The sequence below is a fragment of the Carassius gibelio genome, chromosome A19 (genome assembly GCF_023724105.1).
Source record: "Carassius gibelio isolate Cgi1373 ecotype wild population from Czech Republic chromosome A19, carGib1.2-hapl.c, whole genome shotgun sequence".
NCBI lineage: Eukaryota > Metazoa > Chordata > Actinopteri > Cypriniformes > Cyprinidae > Carassius > Carassius gibelio.
The window spans coordinates 13,784,745-13,799,670 of record NC_068389.1 but is presented as its reverse complement, the minus strand read 5'-3'; the positions used below and the strand labels follow the sequence as shown (position 1 = coordinate 13,799,670).

Sequence of the window (14,926 nt, the reverse complement as noted above, 5' to 3'; positions counted from 1 at the left end):
TTGAATATGCTTAGGGAACGGTTTATATGGTGCTTTAATGTAAAAGGCCTGGCAGTCTAACTGTTTTGCAGAATGGACAGAGGTTGCAGACAATTGTAGATGGGCAATACAAGCCTGCATGCTGATAAAAAAAACAATAGTTTTTAGATTTGTGAAATGCCCTTCAATTTTCTACAGTATACTTATGGGTCAAACTAGAGAAGGAAGGTCTGTTGGACGGATACTGTGCTGCTGGATGGTAGAATTGAAATGTCCCATTTGTAAAGGCAATTTAATAAGCTGCATGTTAGTTAATCTGAAACAATAAAAATATATTTTTGCACTTACTCCATTTTTTTTTTTTTATATATATAGAAAGCTTACAATTTGTGGCAGTCTGATCAAATAATGACTCAGGAAAAAAATATTTTCAACTCACTGTAGTTACTGTTTCCATTCATTCTTGTCAAATGCATTGTATGCAGTACTATATTCTTTGATTGTAATCTTATGTTTTACCAAACATAGTATGTCATTCATATGAAAAATCACATACTATGTGATACAGTTGTGAAGTCATTATGAACGCAAAATGAATCACTGATCAGCTGTGAGAAAAGGCCACAATGCTAATTTAATAAAAACTAGCTCTTATCAAAAATAATAAAACTGTTATGATAATTTACTCTCTGCTGATAATTTAAGAGTGTTCTGTTAAATGTCATTTAAAATATATAGTTATCATTTGCTGCATACTAGCTGCATTTCCCAGGATCCTCCAGCAGAGGACACTGTTATTACCAACAGAGCGGTGACATCACAAGGTGACATATGCAGCTGGTTGCCAAGATGATTGTGTTTAGTATGACCCCAAAGCATTCTTCAATCAGCATGATTCAGCAGAAGAGAGTGGAGGAAGCATAGGCCTTGTGAAATAGCAATTAATAATAATAATAAAAAAATAGATTTAGAGAGATTTTACATTTAGAAATGCAACCTCTTGTTTTTTTTTTTCTCCACGGTACTTAAATCTGATATTTTTATATCCATTTTATTCCAAGAATAACTAAAGAGTGGAGATTTGTTACAAACTATCAATTATCTAGACAAATTGCACTAATTGAACAGATTACTGCAGATCCTTCAGAAAAAAGCAGGCCACTGGCACACAGAGAAGTACTTGTAAACTACTTGTTGTGTCTCTGAAACAACATTAAAACATTTTATTAATTGTGCACAGGGATGAAGGGAGTCACAAAAAAAAAATAAAACAAGGAATTGGGCTTTTAAAACTTGCATGCTTAAGTGCTATATTTAACATTGCTTAATTATGAAACAATGGAAATTAGACAACAGTACACAAAGCAGAGCATGTCACTGACACTAAGACAGTACAGAGAATTTGATTTGGGTCAACATTAGCTTTGTTAGTCGCTGTCAACCAAAAATATGTTGGAAAGAGGAATAAATGGCTGGATGGTAGACCACTTTAGAAGCTTGTTGTGATGAACACGTTTACTCTTGTCATTGTAAACTCTTAAGTTCAAGTCAGTCCACTTCCAAAGGTGTACTGTAACACGGCATGATCTGTAATGTCTGGCAGACAAAATTACTTTAGCTAAATATAACATAGCATGGATCATTTACGGAAATATCCAGTTTAATCATTTTAGCAGAGGCACATTAGGAGCCATTAGGAGTTGCTCTTTGTCAATAGAACCATTCGAAACCACTCCTGTAAGTGCCATTTTGATGCATACTTAACTGTACATTCACTCCAGACAGCCAAGAGAGACCAGCTATCCAACCTCCCCCACACTCAATCTGGGACACGTCCCTCTGTTTTAAAACCACTGCTGTTATTTCGGCTAACAGCAGCCTTTCGAAACTGTACTTTGTATATCCTTATATATTTAGTTATATTATATGTTATAAATAATCTGGAGGAGAATCTGTGGGAAAATACCAATCAAGCTTCAGTGTGTCAGCCTACGCTGAATTTGCGGAGTGTTTGTCTGGACAGCTGGGTTGTTTGATAAAGATTTTAGTGTGCTGAAATCTCATGACCTCTATATCTGCAGGATAAAGCTGATAAATGTGTGCCCGTCTCTTGTCAGTAAACAGAAATGTACCCTATCTCAGTTACAATACAGAAGACTCTGGATGCATGACAATTAGGCTGATTCAGAAAAAAAAAAAAAAAAAAAGTGGTCTCAGCTGGCTGATTATCATGGTATCACATTTCTGTTTGATTTATTGCTTGTTAATTCATCATTCATTTCCTTTGCAATCTTGCTCATTTATGAATAAATACCATCACAGGGCTGTATTTTGTGTATCATTGTCTATAGAGAAGGAATATCTTAATGTTTACAAAGTGTCGTCACATTTACTGCTATTTGCTGAATTTCTGCTGACAAAATCCAGTAATTTCAGTAGGAATCCATAAAATCTGGAATTTCATGTAAGGGGCATCAATTTCCCAGCACAGATTAAGCATTGGGTTCAAAGGGTCATGCAAATGTGCAGTATTGACCAATAGCCTGAAAAATAGCTTTAATGTGACTGCATCTTTACAGTTGGTAAGATCTTTTATCTGCATCCACTTAATTCTTTACAGATTTATCATATTCTTCAGTTGAGTTTGTGGTAAAGCCATTCATTCTGAGTTGTCCCTTGTTGATCTCAGTCAAAATGCCTTCTGGTTGGTGTGTTAATATTTATATATTTATATAAATGTTGGAGAGGAGGGGCGATAATGTTAGCTGTGAAATGACATGAATGTTAAGGAGAAACAACTATTTCAGGTTCATTGTTTTCTTGCAGTCTCGGGCTGCAAAACCAGTTGAAGACTATTTGATTGGTGTGCATATGTGCGTGCATGTTGAGCTCTGAGCTCACCAGGCATCGGAGCAGGGAGGGAGGGAGGGATGAGCACGTGGATAGGAGGAGGTCGAGAGGGAGGAGGAGGAAGCTTAAGCAGCAGCAGCGTATTCAGTGAGGCTGCAGCAGACTGGAGATAAAGCTCTTTTTTCCGCTGGTGCCTACCAGTGAGAGCAGAGGAGCTACCCCAGCAACTGAGAACTGAGCTATTACTGGAGCCCCTGGCTTCCTCTCTCCCCTGCAGGCCTTTTGAAGCACATCACATATACAGCGAAACGTATGCTTTCAATCTCAGAATCGGGATCGCTGAACCCTGCAGATGCAGACATGTAAGTCACACGTTTTAATTTGTACCCAGGTTGTGCAAAGGAGAACATCGGATCAATTTCGCCATGCTTGACTGATGGAGCTACGCTGTTTTCAACACTGGGGCAACCACTGTTCTCCGAGGCCAGCAGTGCAGCTCCAGGTTGGGGGAGGATTCCTCTGGATTTCCCTCTGTTCCTCTTCCAGCCATGGTTCAACTGCTCAGCCCAGCCCTATCCTGGCGGCGTTCTAATTAGATCCCACAGCCAGAGAAGCCGACAGTATCAGGGAGCGGCACCTTGTCAGCTATCGCTCTTTCTCTCATCGGCTCACCCCAATCTATGGACGTACTCTGCTTAGTGGCAGAGCAAGGAAGACAGGATGGTTTGAAACTGTCTACTTCACATATGGGAGTGGACTATGTGCTAAACCACATCTGTAGCCAGTCATGTCAGCAGGGGGAAAGTGGTTGTTGATTTTTTTTCTGGCTGGAGGTGAAGTCTTCACTCATTGTAGTCAGTGTCCTCTTTGTTGACTTGAATGTGCTGGTGTCAGTGCATGGGATGCCAGTTTCCGTGGCAGCAGTGACGAGACGCTTAGTACCTAGCCCCTCCCCTTCTTTCTCTTCATGACTGGAGACTTGTTTTAATGGAGTTTGCATGACATGAAACACTCATAGCTGCAGGTGTGAAGACCAAACATCACCTGACGTGACCTGGTTATTCTTGACTAAAGAACGGAAAAACAAAAGATGTTAAGCTGTGATGGGTTGTAACTAATTTGTAGATGAGCTGCTTGACTCTGCACTTTCATCCATTAGCAGCAGATCTGGTTCCCGTTGCACAGCTTTACTGTAAGTGTTCCACGGGATATCTACAACTGCTACTTAAAGCATGATCTACTCTACGAGATTCAAGCACGATGGACTGCAGTGATCAATAATGTGTTCTTAATATAATCAGAGAAGCAGGTGTTTCTAGGCATCTTACTGTACACACATGAATACGCTCAGACATGGTTTTCTCCAGTTTTATTTATGTGCAAGCTGATGATTAGTCCATCCTAATTATACATCCTGCTGCAGAGATTTTGAGCATGTGCATGTATGCTCACAGGAGTACGGCTTTGTATGTGTGCAGTGCAGCTTTATCGCGGTCCTCACTTGAGAAATATCTATAGTGTCTTCTATAATAGTGTGTCTCAGAGCACCATGAAATAGCTTGCTCTTTAACACATAACTTGTGAAATGGGCTAAAAGGCACCAGTTTTTCTTCAGTCAGTGCTGCACCATCTCTGCATCATGAGAGAGTGAAAAAAACATCAAAGCCTTGCCCGTAGGATTTTAATATTTTATAAAGGACAGTAACCCATATTCAGCATCATGTCCTAGAGCTTACTAGGACTTTAAGTGGTATTTGGTTTAGGTTTACCGCAACATTGGCTGAACAACATCACAACGAGAAGACTGAGCAACAGGGGGTATGACTGCTGTACAGATTAAAGTTGAGACATGATGTCCTGGGAGAACCTCACCTTGTACCAATCCCTCTTGTCATGGTTAATACTTTTTGAATCATTAACTCTTTAACTTACCTTACTAGCTGACTCAGGCTGACTCAGGCAATCCCATTGTGGACATTTTTTCCTTTTGGCTCATATTTATTTTTACTCTGTCTCTATGAGATATGGGGAGCTCCCTTGGTTGTGTGAAACAACCCAGGGAAGCTGGACCAGGTGGTGCTGCACCACTATCACCCAAAAGAAAACTTCGCTTTAGACGAAAACGAAAGGCCAAACAGAAGTTAAAAGGTGCCAAAGGGGAGTACAAGAGAAGCCTTGAAGAGAAGGACAGGGAAAGTGTTGAGTTTACAGAGGAGTCTACGAGAAAAGCCCCTGATTCAAGCAAATTGGTATCAGGACAAATAACTACTGGAACTGATACACCCACCAGTGTTGTCCTTGTTCCTGGTATGCCCCCAATTTTTGGAAGCACAGGGACATTGCGTGGCAGCAAGATGGCTATTCTTTCCCCAGATCCTAGTCCAGCCTGGCTGGGGGCACTTCGCCAGTTTGAGGTAGAGGGACTCTGTGAAGAGTCTCAAGCTGAATTAGAGCAAGGCAATACAACACCTGGAGGAGGAAGAGTCTGTAAAGTTCGAGAGCGAGTTCAGGGGGTGTTAGAGAGACCCTGTGTTTTACGCTCTGAACATGGTGACCTGGAAGTAGAGAAGAAAGGAGGGGATGTGCATGGGCAGAGTGAACTGATGTTCAGTGGGCCCTCAGAAACTGAGCAGAAGGGTGTTGTTCACATTCGTGAGTTTGATGGGCAACTTTGTGTGGTCCGAACTGTCTATCCAAGGGACTGTGGGTCACCTGTCTGGCGTGACAAAGAACTTGAGGTCCATTCTGGACCTCCAGCTGCATCTCCTGTTACTGGAGGCACTATGAGAATACAAGTGTCCACAACTCAAGTGCGATCACCCGGAAAGAGCGGCTCTGCCAAACCAGCAACAGCTGCAGCTCAGGAAAAAAAAGGGAAAGAGTTCCTATTGGACAACTCTGCACCAGGAGCTGAAGGTTTTTGCCCCCCACCACAAGACCTTCAATCTTCAGGTTATGTTAGCGATGCGCCTTTCACCTCACCTGAGACAGGAGGTGCTGTTCAGACTGATTGGGGGAGTTCTTCTGATGTGCTTGATTCTTCTGTGCTTGAGAGTCCCATCTCCCCTCAAGAGATACCGGCTAAGCCCTCCACCCAGGTCAGATTCTCTTCTCTCTGTCTTCCTAATACTCTTTCATATTGCTTTTGTAGAATTAATGGGTAGCAATTAAAGCTGACAAGACTTGGCTGTGGATTGGGGCTCATATGTGTTTGTGTGTTTTGCACTTCTATTTCTACACTACTATATCTTGTGTGGCTTTTTTCTCTCAGCCAATCAGCTGTGCATAGAAAATAGCAAAATTTTCCTGAACCTCTTCCATGAGCCTAATCAGTACTGCCCAGAACATCTCTTACTGTCTGCGTCCTTCCCTTCCCTCTATTCCTCATTATTGTCCTTCCCTCATACCACCCACTCTCTTTTCTGTCATTCCTGATTCTCTAGGTTCTGTATTCAAGTAAAACTGCATGACAGTGCCAAAAACAGGATCACAAGTGATGTTCACAGACATTTTTTCATCTGTTCATCTTTTTTTCTCTCTGCACCAGTGTGATTGCTGCATATTTGTGTCTGTTGCCTGCCCTCCCTTGCCTAGTGCTCCATCTGCACACTTAAGAGTTATGGCCGGTGGAGAGGGATTTCAAGGCCTCGTTACAGACATTCTTGTAGTGTGCTGGCTGCACTTGGTTTATTAAATGATCAATCTTAAGCATATTTAAACCATGAATGCCATGCATGCCATTTCAGTGATGTCCATCTAGCTATATTTCTGCCAGAGTATCAGCAATGCAGCATAAATGTGGAAAACAAAGCCAGCATGCACACACCCAGAAATGCAAATCAATCAATCAATGGTTGAGTGTTATAATGTCAATGATCTCTCGCCATAGAGCAAACTGTCTACAGTATATGATGGCTGCAGTCATGATGTCATGAAATTTCTATATATATATATATATATAAAGATTGATTTGATATGTCCATTAATCAGGCCTACAATCTTCTTGGCAAAATGTTTGCAATCAACATTTTTGCTTTCCTTTCTTTATATTACATAGCATTGCATTAGTTCAACTCTCAGAGAGTTTAGCATGGTAATACATGGCAATGTTAATGCTTTTGGTCTTGCATGTAGCAAATACAGAGGCTTGCTGTTGCCAATATATCCACAGGCATGCGGCTGTGAGCATATATAACATGCATTAAATTACCCTGTAGAAGATCTATACCAGTGGAGCTGGGGAAGGTGGAGGGATTCTGAAGTGTACTGCCACTGTTACAGCAAGCACTAGCCAAGTATTTGAATGTTGAGCAGCAGGTTTATTGGCTGCTGATGTGCAAATAACCAGCCAGCTGTGCCATTTGAATAACTAATATATATATTATTATTATGTGTTGATCTGGTAGGTCCATTGATTTAGAATTGTTTTTGTTTGGTTTTGCATTCTATTTTTTGTCTTTTAGCAATGTTATATTACATATGCTGTGGTATTGTGTTGTTTTATATTTTTTATTTTGTTTGATTTCCTATACTGAACAATATCACTTACCATTGTTTTATCATCAAATGCTCTTTTACGTTGCTGATTGTAGCACTTCCTTCACTATCCCTTCCCTTATGCCCACAATACTTTAAAGAGGTCATATGATGCTTTTTTTAAAGATCATTATTTTGTTATTTAGTGTAACAGAATATGTTGACATGCTTTGTTCAAAAAACACATTAATTTTCAAATACTGTACATTATTGTAGGTCCTCTTTTCCCCCTCCTCTCTCAAACGCATTGATTTCTGCAAAGTCCCTCCTTCCGACAAGCACAGTCTGCTCTGATTGGACCCAGTGCATTGTGATTGGCCAAACACGAAATCACTTTTCAGAAATGTAACGCCCCATTCTATAATGGCAGGCTTCATCTTTATTTCAAAATAAATGTAAAGACAGTTAATAATGACCTTAGTTTTACCATCATTTCAAGCCTGAAAGGGAAACAGAGTTGCGTGACAGATACAGTGATGAAGCTAGTATGTGTCTGCAGTACACAAGCAACAGACTCTTAAGACAGCTGACTCTCCACTGTGTGACCCTCTCTCCGTCTCTCTCTAACAAACACACACACACACACACCCGCTGACAAACACGATGGATAAAAATCCACATTTGAACAGTCAATAGTGTACACTTAAACTAATAACAAAACATACTTACAGTAGCTGATTCAGAAGCGGCAGATTGTCATAGCAAAGTCAGAATTTCTGTTCACGAAGCGGTTGTGCGTAAAATGCATTGCTGTTCTGTTGTAAGTAATCTAAATGCATCTACTTTTGGAAGTCCAAATAAAGTGCTTTTGCTTTCCCCTAGATACACACAGCATCTCCCTGTGTTGTGCTTCAACACTAATTGCGGTTACTGAAACCACGCCTTCTTTCTTTGCATGAATATTTGTACGGTATTACACAAATTTTCCACGCAGTGATGTAGACATGTGGGGGCGTGTTTGAATGAGCCATTTTAGAGGGGCGTGGCAGAGTCTGAACTTAACTTTGATAAAGAAAATCTCTTTGGATTTGAGACTTTAGTCTTTGCAACTTCACAGATCTTTAGTATGCACCAAGAACTTGTAACACTCCAAAGAGAAAGTAAAATTAGAAATCGCATCATATGACCCCATTCAATTGTTACAGTGCTCATTGGTGTGTGTTCATCTGCCGGTAACATGCTCCATGCTAACTGTAATGTAATTCGACTAATTGAAGGTTGCAGCTCATCACAAAGAACGACTGTCCTTACTGTATTATAAGGTTACATACTGAAGTCATCTGCACTCTAATGGAAATTCCAGCGTGTCAGTATGACCTGTCTGCTGTTTTTAATGACACACACAGCGTGTCATCACCCAGATTTATCTCTGCTGTCATGAACCATTCATCTTGAGACTGAATTGACCCAAGCGTTCTTGTCTGGAAAACATGATGGTGATACCAAAACAAAAGAAAAGGCAATGTTCAGGTGCATTTTTATGGCTCAGAGCCTGGTTGATTGGACTAGCATTAGAAATCGGTCTGACCTCACCTTCTAATCATCTTTAGAGTAAGAGGCTCAGGCTAGGACAGTTACTGCTCTGTTTCTGTATGTCACCAAATTTGCTCAAGCTAATCTTGGCCTGCATTGACTTTGTGAAGACTGATTTACTCTTATGTCGGTCTGTACTCTGTACCGTCTGCATTCATGCCAGGATTTAAAGTGTTCTTTGCTAGCAAGGCAAGAAAAGAAACAGGCAGGGATGTGAAGAGCAGCATATGAGAGGAATGACGAAGGAATGCAGATTAGAGCCTGGCACAGACAGATACTGCGGATACTGACTCCCTTTGTCAAGAGGAAGAGGAAGTGAATGTAGAGGAAAGAGATAAGTGTAAGGTTCATGGCCTAGCTGTTGTAGACTTAGACTTTAAATACAGTGGCTACCCCTATAAATATACATTTGCCAAGTAGCGATGCTCGACCGTTATAGTGGAAGTATGTCGTCAGTTTCCCTTTACTTACAACCATTTGATGAAGTTCAGGTACAATATAAGCTCTTTTTATTTACCAGATTTCTGAGATCTATGTGAGCGGTGAGTCAGGTGACCTTACCGCGAAAGAGAAGCTGCTACTATGGAGTCAGCAGGCCACAGAGGGCTATCGTGGTCTCCGTTGTGCCAATTTCTCCTCCAGCTGGAGCGATGGACGCTTGTTCAATGCTCTTCTGCACAGATACAGGTTCACACACAAACACATTTACTCATAATGAGTGCTCAGTTTAAAAGGATAGGTGCACATCAACGATCAAGATCTCATGGCATTGTGATTTTTTAGGCCGGACCTGATTGACATGGAAGTGGTTGCGCAACAGAGTAACCGTGAGAACCTGGAACAGGCCTTTGAGATTGCAGAGTCGTTAGGGGTAACACGACTTCTAGATGCTGAAGGTAACATTGGTGTCTTATCTGTCCTTAATTTTCATCCATTCTACATGCAGGAATTCTTATGTGCTAAACTCTGTCTGTCTTTTTTTTTTTAATCCTCTTTCTACATTAGATGTTGATGTGCCGTTGCCAGATGAAAAATCTGTTATCACGTATGTCTCCTCCATCTACGATGCTTTCCCCAAGATCCCAGAGGGTGGAGAAGGCATTTCAGCTAACGTATGTTCACTTCACAGTGCACTCACTCCCTTCATGCCGTACCTTCTTTCTGTAGTGTACTTAATGTAATTTGTCTTTCTTTTTTTTCCTCGTTTTCTCTCATGTGGTTTCTGTCGTTCAGGAGGTTGACCAGCGATGGACTGAATACCAATCTGGCTTCTCTTCTCTGCTGCAGTGGACCAGACAACATACAGCCCTCATGACCAACAGGAGCTTCCCCCACAATCCTGTGGAACTCAAGGTGAGAAACGTGAGGGAAGGAGTAGCTGAGAGAAGAGATGGGTTTCAGTTAGGGTCAGCAACAAATTAATACTTTTATTTGGCAAGGAAGAAAGAGGTGTCTTACAAGGCCACATTTTCAGACTTTGTGACTGAAACAAACCTGTGATGCTTTAAATTGCTAATCACCATTTGATGTGACCTTACTTGGCTGTTTACCAAAAGTCTTGTCTTCCCCAGGCACTTTACAATGAATATGTCCACTTCAAAGAAACTGAGATCCCTGCAAAAGAAAGAGAGAAGAGCCACATTGAGCACCTTTACAAGCTTCTGGAGGTGAGAAGATAAAAGAGAAATGACTGAGAGAGATTGAGGCTGACCTTGATTCTGCAGTTAAATTCAGGCGACACTGTTCACATGAGTCACAGTGGAGTTGCACATTAACAGATTCAGGCTAATGTAGAGCGCACCGCTGCCATGTGGGAGAGGTGGAAGACTGACAGTATAAAGGGAACCTCACATGCACAAACTCAAAAAAAAAAAAAAACGCTAGGAGAGCTTCTTTTCATGTTAAAATGATTGATGTTTGTGGATGTTGTTTAGGCGTGGATAGAGTTCGGGCGCATTAAGCTGCCTCCAGGGCTACACCCTAATGATCTGGAGGAGGAATGGGGAAAACTGATCCTGGAGATGTTGGAGAGAGAGAAAGCACTGAGGCCTGCTGTGGAGAGGTTAGTGAGTCCACGTCTAGAAGAGACGATTGCAGCATTTCGAATTGTAGCTGTGTTGAACGCATAATTTTTTTGAGGAAGTGTCATTTGTATGGAACTTTTGAATCTTAGGTTGGAGATACTCCTAAAGAAGGCCAATAAGATCCAGAACATGGCTCTAGATTGTGAGGAGAAACTCACATTGGCGAAGAACACTTTGCAGGCTGTAAGTACGGGAGTATCTCTCTGTGGGAGAACAGAGTTTGATGTTAACTGCTAAGCTAGATAGCACACCAATATTGAATAAAATAAAAACAGATTAATATTACCATGAAGGATGCAGGCAGTGCTGCTTCAGAATAATCCCTAAAGTAGGTATGTTATAAGAAAAACCATGTTATGTTAGAAACACCACCACATGCCTTAAAATCCAGTCTCCGTAAACCGCTAGCTTTGATTTGGAACAAACTGAAAGGTCCCCTCTTAGTTTGTTGCTTGGATATTCATCATTCAGAAATGTTCTGTGCTTCATAATCGTCATCTGTCTTTCCTAAGGACATGTCTCAGCTAGAGAGTGGGCAGCCCGTTCGCTGTGAGAATGAATTGGGGATGTATCTGCAGGACTGTGAGGCTTTAGTCAGACAGCTTCACCTTGACCTGCAGGCCCTCAGAGATGAGAAGTACTACCAAGTGGAGCAGCTGGCATTCAGGTAAGAAGCAGAGAAAGAAAATGGAAAAATGTGTGTGAAAAGTGAAAAGATTTAGAGGCTAGAATGGCTATGATTTCATTCTTGTTGACAGTTGCTTCAAATTAATTTGAGAGGTTTCTGTTTTGCTTCTTATGAAATATATGACTTATTATGTTGCAAACAGTTATGCTGCTTGATATTTTCATGGAGGAACCACAATACATGTTTGTCAGAATTAATGTTTTCATTTATGACCCTGAGGTCATTTCTCTTTTGTAGGGTGTCATGTTTGCAGGAGGAGCTGGTCTCTTTGCGCCTGCAGTGTGCCAGTGTGTACAGGAAGGGTCATTTCGCCACAGGGGGTCTGCTGGGAGAGCACGCGGGTCAGAAGGGTTCTTCAGGGCGTCTGGCTACACTTGGAGCACAAACGCTTCTGGGAGCAGTGGGGGCTGTAGCATCCCTGCTCAGACGGCCGATGACTCGTGCAGACCTGGTAGCCATGTCTTCCTCTGAGGATGAAGGCAGTCTGCGCTTCATCTACGAGCTGTTGGGGTGGGTGGATGAGACGCAGGACCTGCTGGAGCGAGCTGAGTGGGGTTCTGATCTACCCTCTGTAGATCAGCATCTGCAAGACCATCACATCATTCACACGGCAGTGGAAGATCTTCTGAATAGCCTCAAAGAGGCTCGAAACTATGAGGTACATGAACTATGAGGTCTTGGTATCATATTATCTTTTACAAAAATTGAGATGTAGTCTCATAGTCAGGGAGCATGTACCATTCTGTTCATTCAGTGTCTTGTGCAGATTCCATACAAACTGGAATGAACTTGAAAAAATGGCAAGCTCCAATCGTATTTTCTGACTGCACTGCAACAATATTTGTGATTGTGTGTGACTGTGAAAAATATTAGGTGCACCGGTGCAAGTGACCTGATTAAAGCTCATGAATGGTTGCATACAGGGTCCAAATTGGCCAATTGCCAAATGCAATTAAAAATCGTAAAGTTTGGGCTCTGCTTGTAAAAAAGTGTTGGTCACTTTACTTTTACTTTTGGAGATTTTAGAATTTAAAACTTGCTGTGTGTACATCCAAACTGTCAAGTCTGAACTGCTGTAAATAGACTGCTAGAGCTAGTGTAATAAACACTGCACACTTTTTTCATAAGCAGTAATTTATTTCCTCATGTTCTCTCCCCCCCAGTCAAGGGTCTCGCCTAATTTAAGTAGCAGTTACTCTGAGACTCTATCCAAGCTGGAGAACCAGTATTGCAAACTGCTGGTGAGTTTTTCTGCTTGAGCATTATGATAAGCAGGCATATGTGAGTGTATTTGAGTTCATTATACACTGAATGTATTATGGTTATTACTGTTCTCTAATCTCATCATGGTGTGACAGAGTGTGTCCTTACAAAAGCAGAATACTGAATGCTGTAAAACACCTGCTCTTGACAATATATCCACACCCACACACATCTCCTTAATTTAACCAAATCAATTCTCAGTGAAAACATAGTTTTTCAAAAGATCTGTGAAGCCGATTCGCCAAGGGTCCTTGCTTACCATTGGAAAAGCATCAGACTGAGCGGTTGGCCGCGTGATATGGCCAATGTTATGAATGTTGTTTTGTGTTGTCACAGGAACATTCGTCATGGCGACTGCGTTGCCTAGAGAGCCTTCGAGCTTTTGTGTCCCACTGCACTGAGGAGCTGATCTGGCTCAATGAGAGGGAGGAGGAGGAGCTGGCCTTCGACTGGAGCCACAGCAACACCAACATGGCTGCCAAAAGAGAGCAATATTCTGTAAGACTACATCTATAAAAAAGATTCAGTAGTCGTCATACTTGGTTCTATGCATTGATTGTTGTTGTTGATTGGATTTTGGAATGGACTGGATGAATCTTTCACAATAAGATGGATAAAACGCATGATCGGTGATTTTTCCTTTTATGCTGATGTAGTTGCAGTTGCTCATTACATTGTTCTGGACTTGAGCAGTATATCAAATTATCCGTACTCTCGTAGGACATGAGGTCAGCGCTGGAGGGAAAACAGGAAGTGATGCACTCTCTCCAGGAGACAGCTGACCACATGTGTCAAGAGAACCACCCAGCCAAACAAACAGTAGAGGTGAGCTTCACTCAATGACCTCAATAAACATGGTTTAAGATCAGATTTGGAACTCTGTCGTGACCTGTTGTCCTCTGGTCACAGGCCTACAGTGCTGCCCTGCAGACCCAGTGGCAGTGGATCAAAGAGCTCTGCATATGTGTGGAGCAGCATCTCAAGGACAACACTACCTACTTCCAGGTAATGAGTCGAGAGTCTGTTTTCAATAGAATGTCATTCAGAATTACATTGTTAGCTTGGGGTTTTAATGTCATGTTTTTGTTTTATAGTTTATGAGTGATGCACGGGACTGTGAAAGCTATCTACATCAGTTACAAGAGACCATTAAGAGACAGTACACCTGTGATAAAAACAGCAGACTAGGCAGATTGGAAGACCTGCTGCAGGACTCCATGGTGGGTCTTCCCTCTTACAAAAAAAAAAAAAAAAAAGCTTTAGATTTAAATGTATTTTATTTGTATTTATTGAATATATTTACCGAAATAGTGTTGAGCATAGGAGATTGTACTCATTTGAGGATTGTGAATATTTGAGCACAATGAGTGCACAGGAGGTGGTGTGTGTCCTCACATACAGTATGACAGATGGCAGTATGAGAGAGGAATTGCACTAGAGCATATCCTCTTTGGCCATACAGAAGAGAGACCAAGTCTGGAGAGATCAGTAAGGACATGAATGCATTGAAAATTAAATAGAATCTGGGATGGATTATCTTTTCAATTAGATTTTTTATTAATTTTTAATGAAAATGAATGAGTTAATATAACCCTGGCCATTAGGTGGTTCCTAGTGATCCACTAATACTGACTATTAGACACACAACTGCAAAAAAAAAAAAATGCTATTACTATAATTTCCAGTTAAAATGCCTGCTTTTACTTTTTTATTTAAAAAATAGCTATTGATAAAAAAAAAATTCTTTAATTTATTGATTAACTTGAGAATAATCAAAAGCCTTTTTTGTGTTTATAATTAGGCATTAGTTTATTTAATTAAAATATTGATGTTAGACACAAACCATTTTTTCTAGCTCTCACTGCGGGTGATTTCATTTACGTATTTGACCGAAAAAACAAAACCGCATATTTGGTTTAATAAGTAACAACTGATATGCCTCAAATAAGGTTTGTCATTATTTCACCCTCGTCGTTGCTCTGAAAATCCTGTG

At 41.1% G+C, this 14,926-nt stretch overlaps 1 protein-coding gene across 22 annotated transcripts in view; it reads left to right on the top strand.

The window, feature by feature from the left end:
- Positions 1–14,926, top strand: part of LOC127935428 (microtubule-actin cross-linking factor 1) — a 156,356-nt gene that overhangs the window by 67,023 nt on the left and 74,407 nt on the right. For 12 of the 22 annotated variants that reach the window (XM_052533284.1, XM_052533271.1, XM_052533281.1 and 9 more), the window contains 14 exons: positions 9,419–9,585; positions 9,682–9,794; positions 9,904–10,010; positions 10,132–10,251; positions 10,470–10,565; positions 10,833–10,960; positions 11,072–11,165; positions 11,495–11,649; positions 11,908–12,328; positions 12,834–12,911; positions 13,270–13,431; positions 13,654–13,758; positions 13,843–13,938; positions 14,028–14,153. In XM_052533284.1, coding sequence (XP_052389244.1) covers positions 9,419–9,585; positions 9,682–9,794; positions 9,904–10,010; positions 10,132–10,251; positions 10,470–10,565; positions 10,833–10,960; positions 11,072–11,165; positions 11,495–11,649; positions 11,908–12,328; positions 12,834–12,911; positions 13,270–13,431; positions 13,654–13,758; positions 13,843–13,938; positions 14,028–14,153 — 1,968 coding nt within the window. Of the gene's footprint in view, positions 1–2,979; positions 5,928–9,418; positions 9,586–9,681; positions 9,795–9,903; positions 10,011–10,131; positions 10,252–10,469; positions 10,566–10,832; positions 10,961–11,071; positions 11,166–11,494; positions 11,650–11,907; positions 12,329–12,833; positions 12,912–13,269; positions 13,432–13,653; positions 13,759–13,842; positions 13,939–14,027; positions 14,154–14,926 lie in introns of those variants that run through there. The other 10 variants (XM_052533266.1, XM_052533270.1, XM_052533263.1 and 7 more) reach the window with 2 other exon arrangements.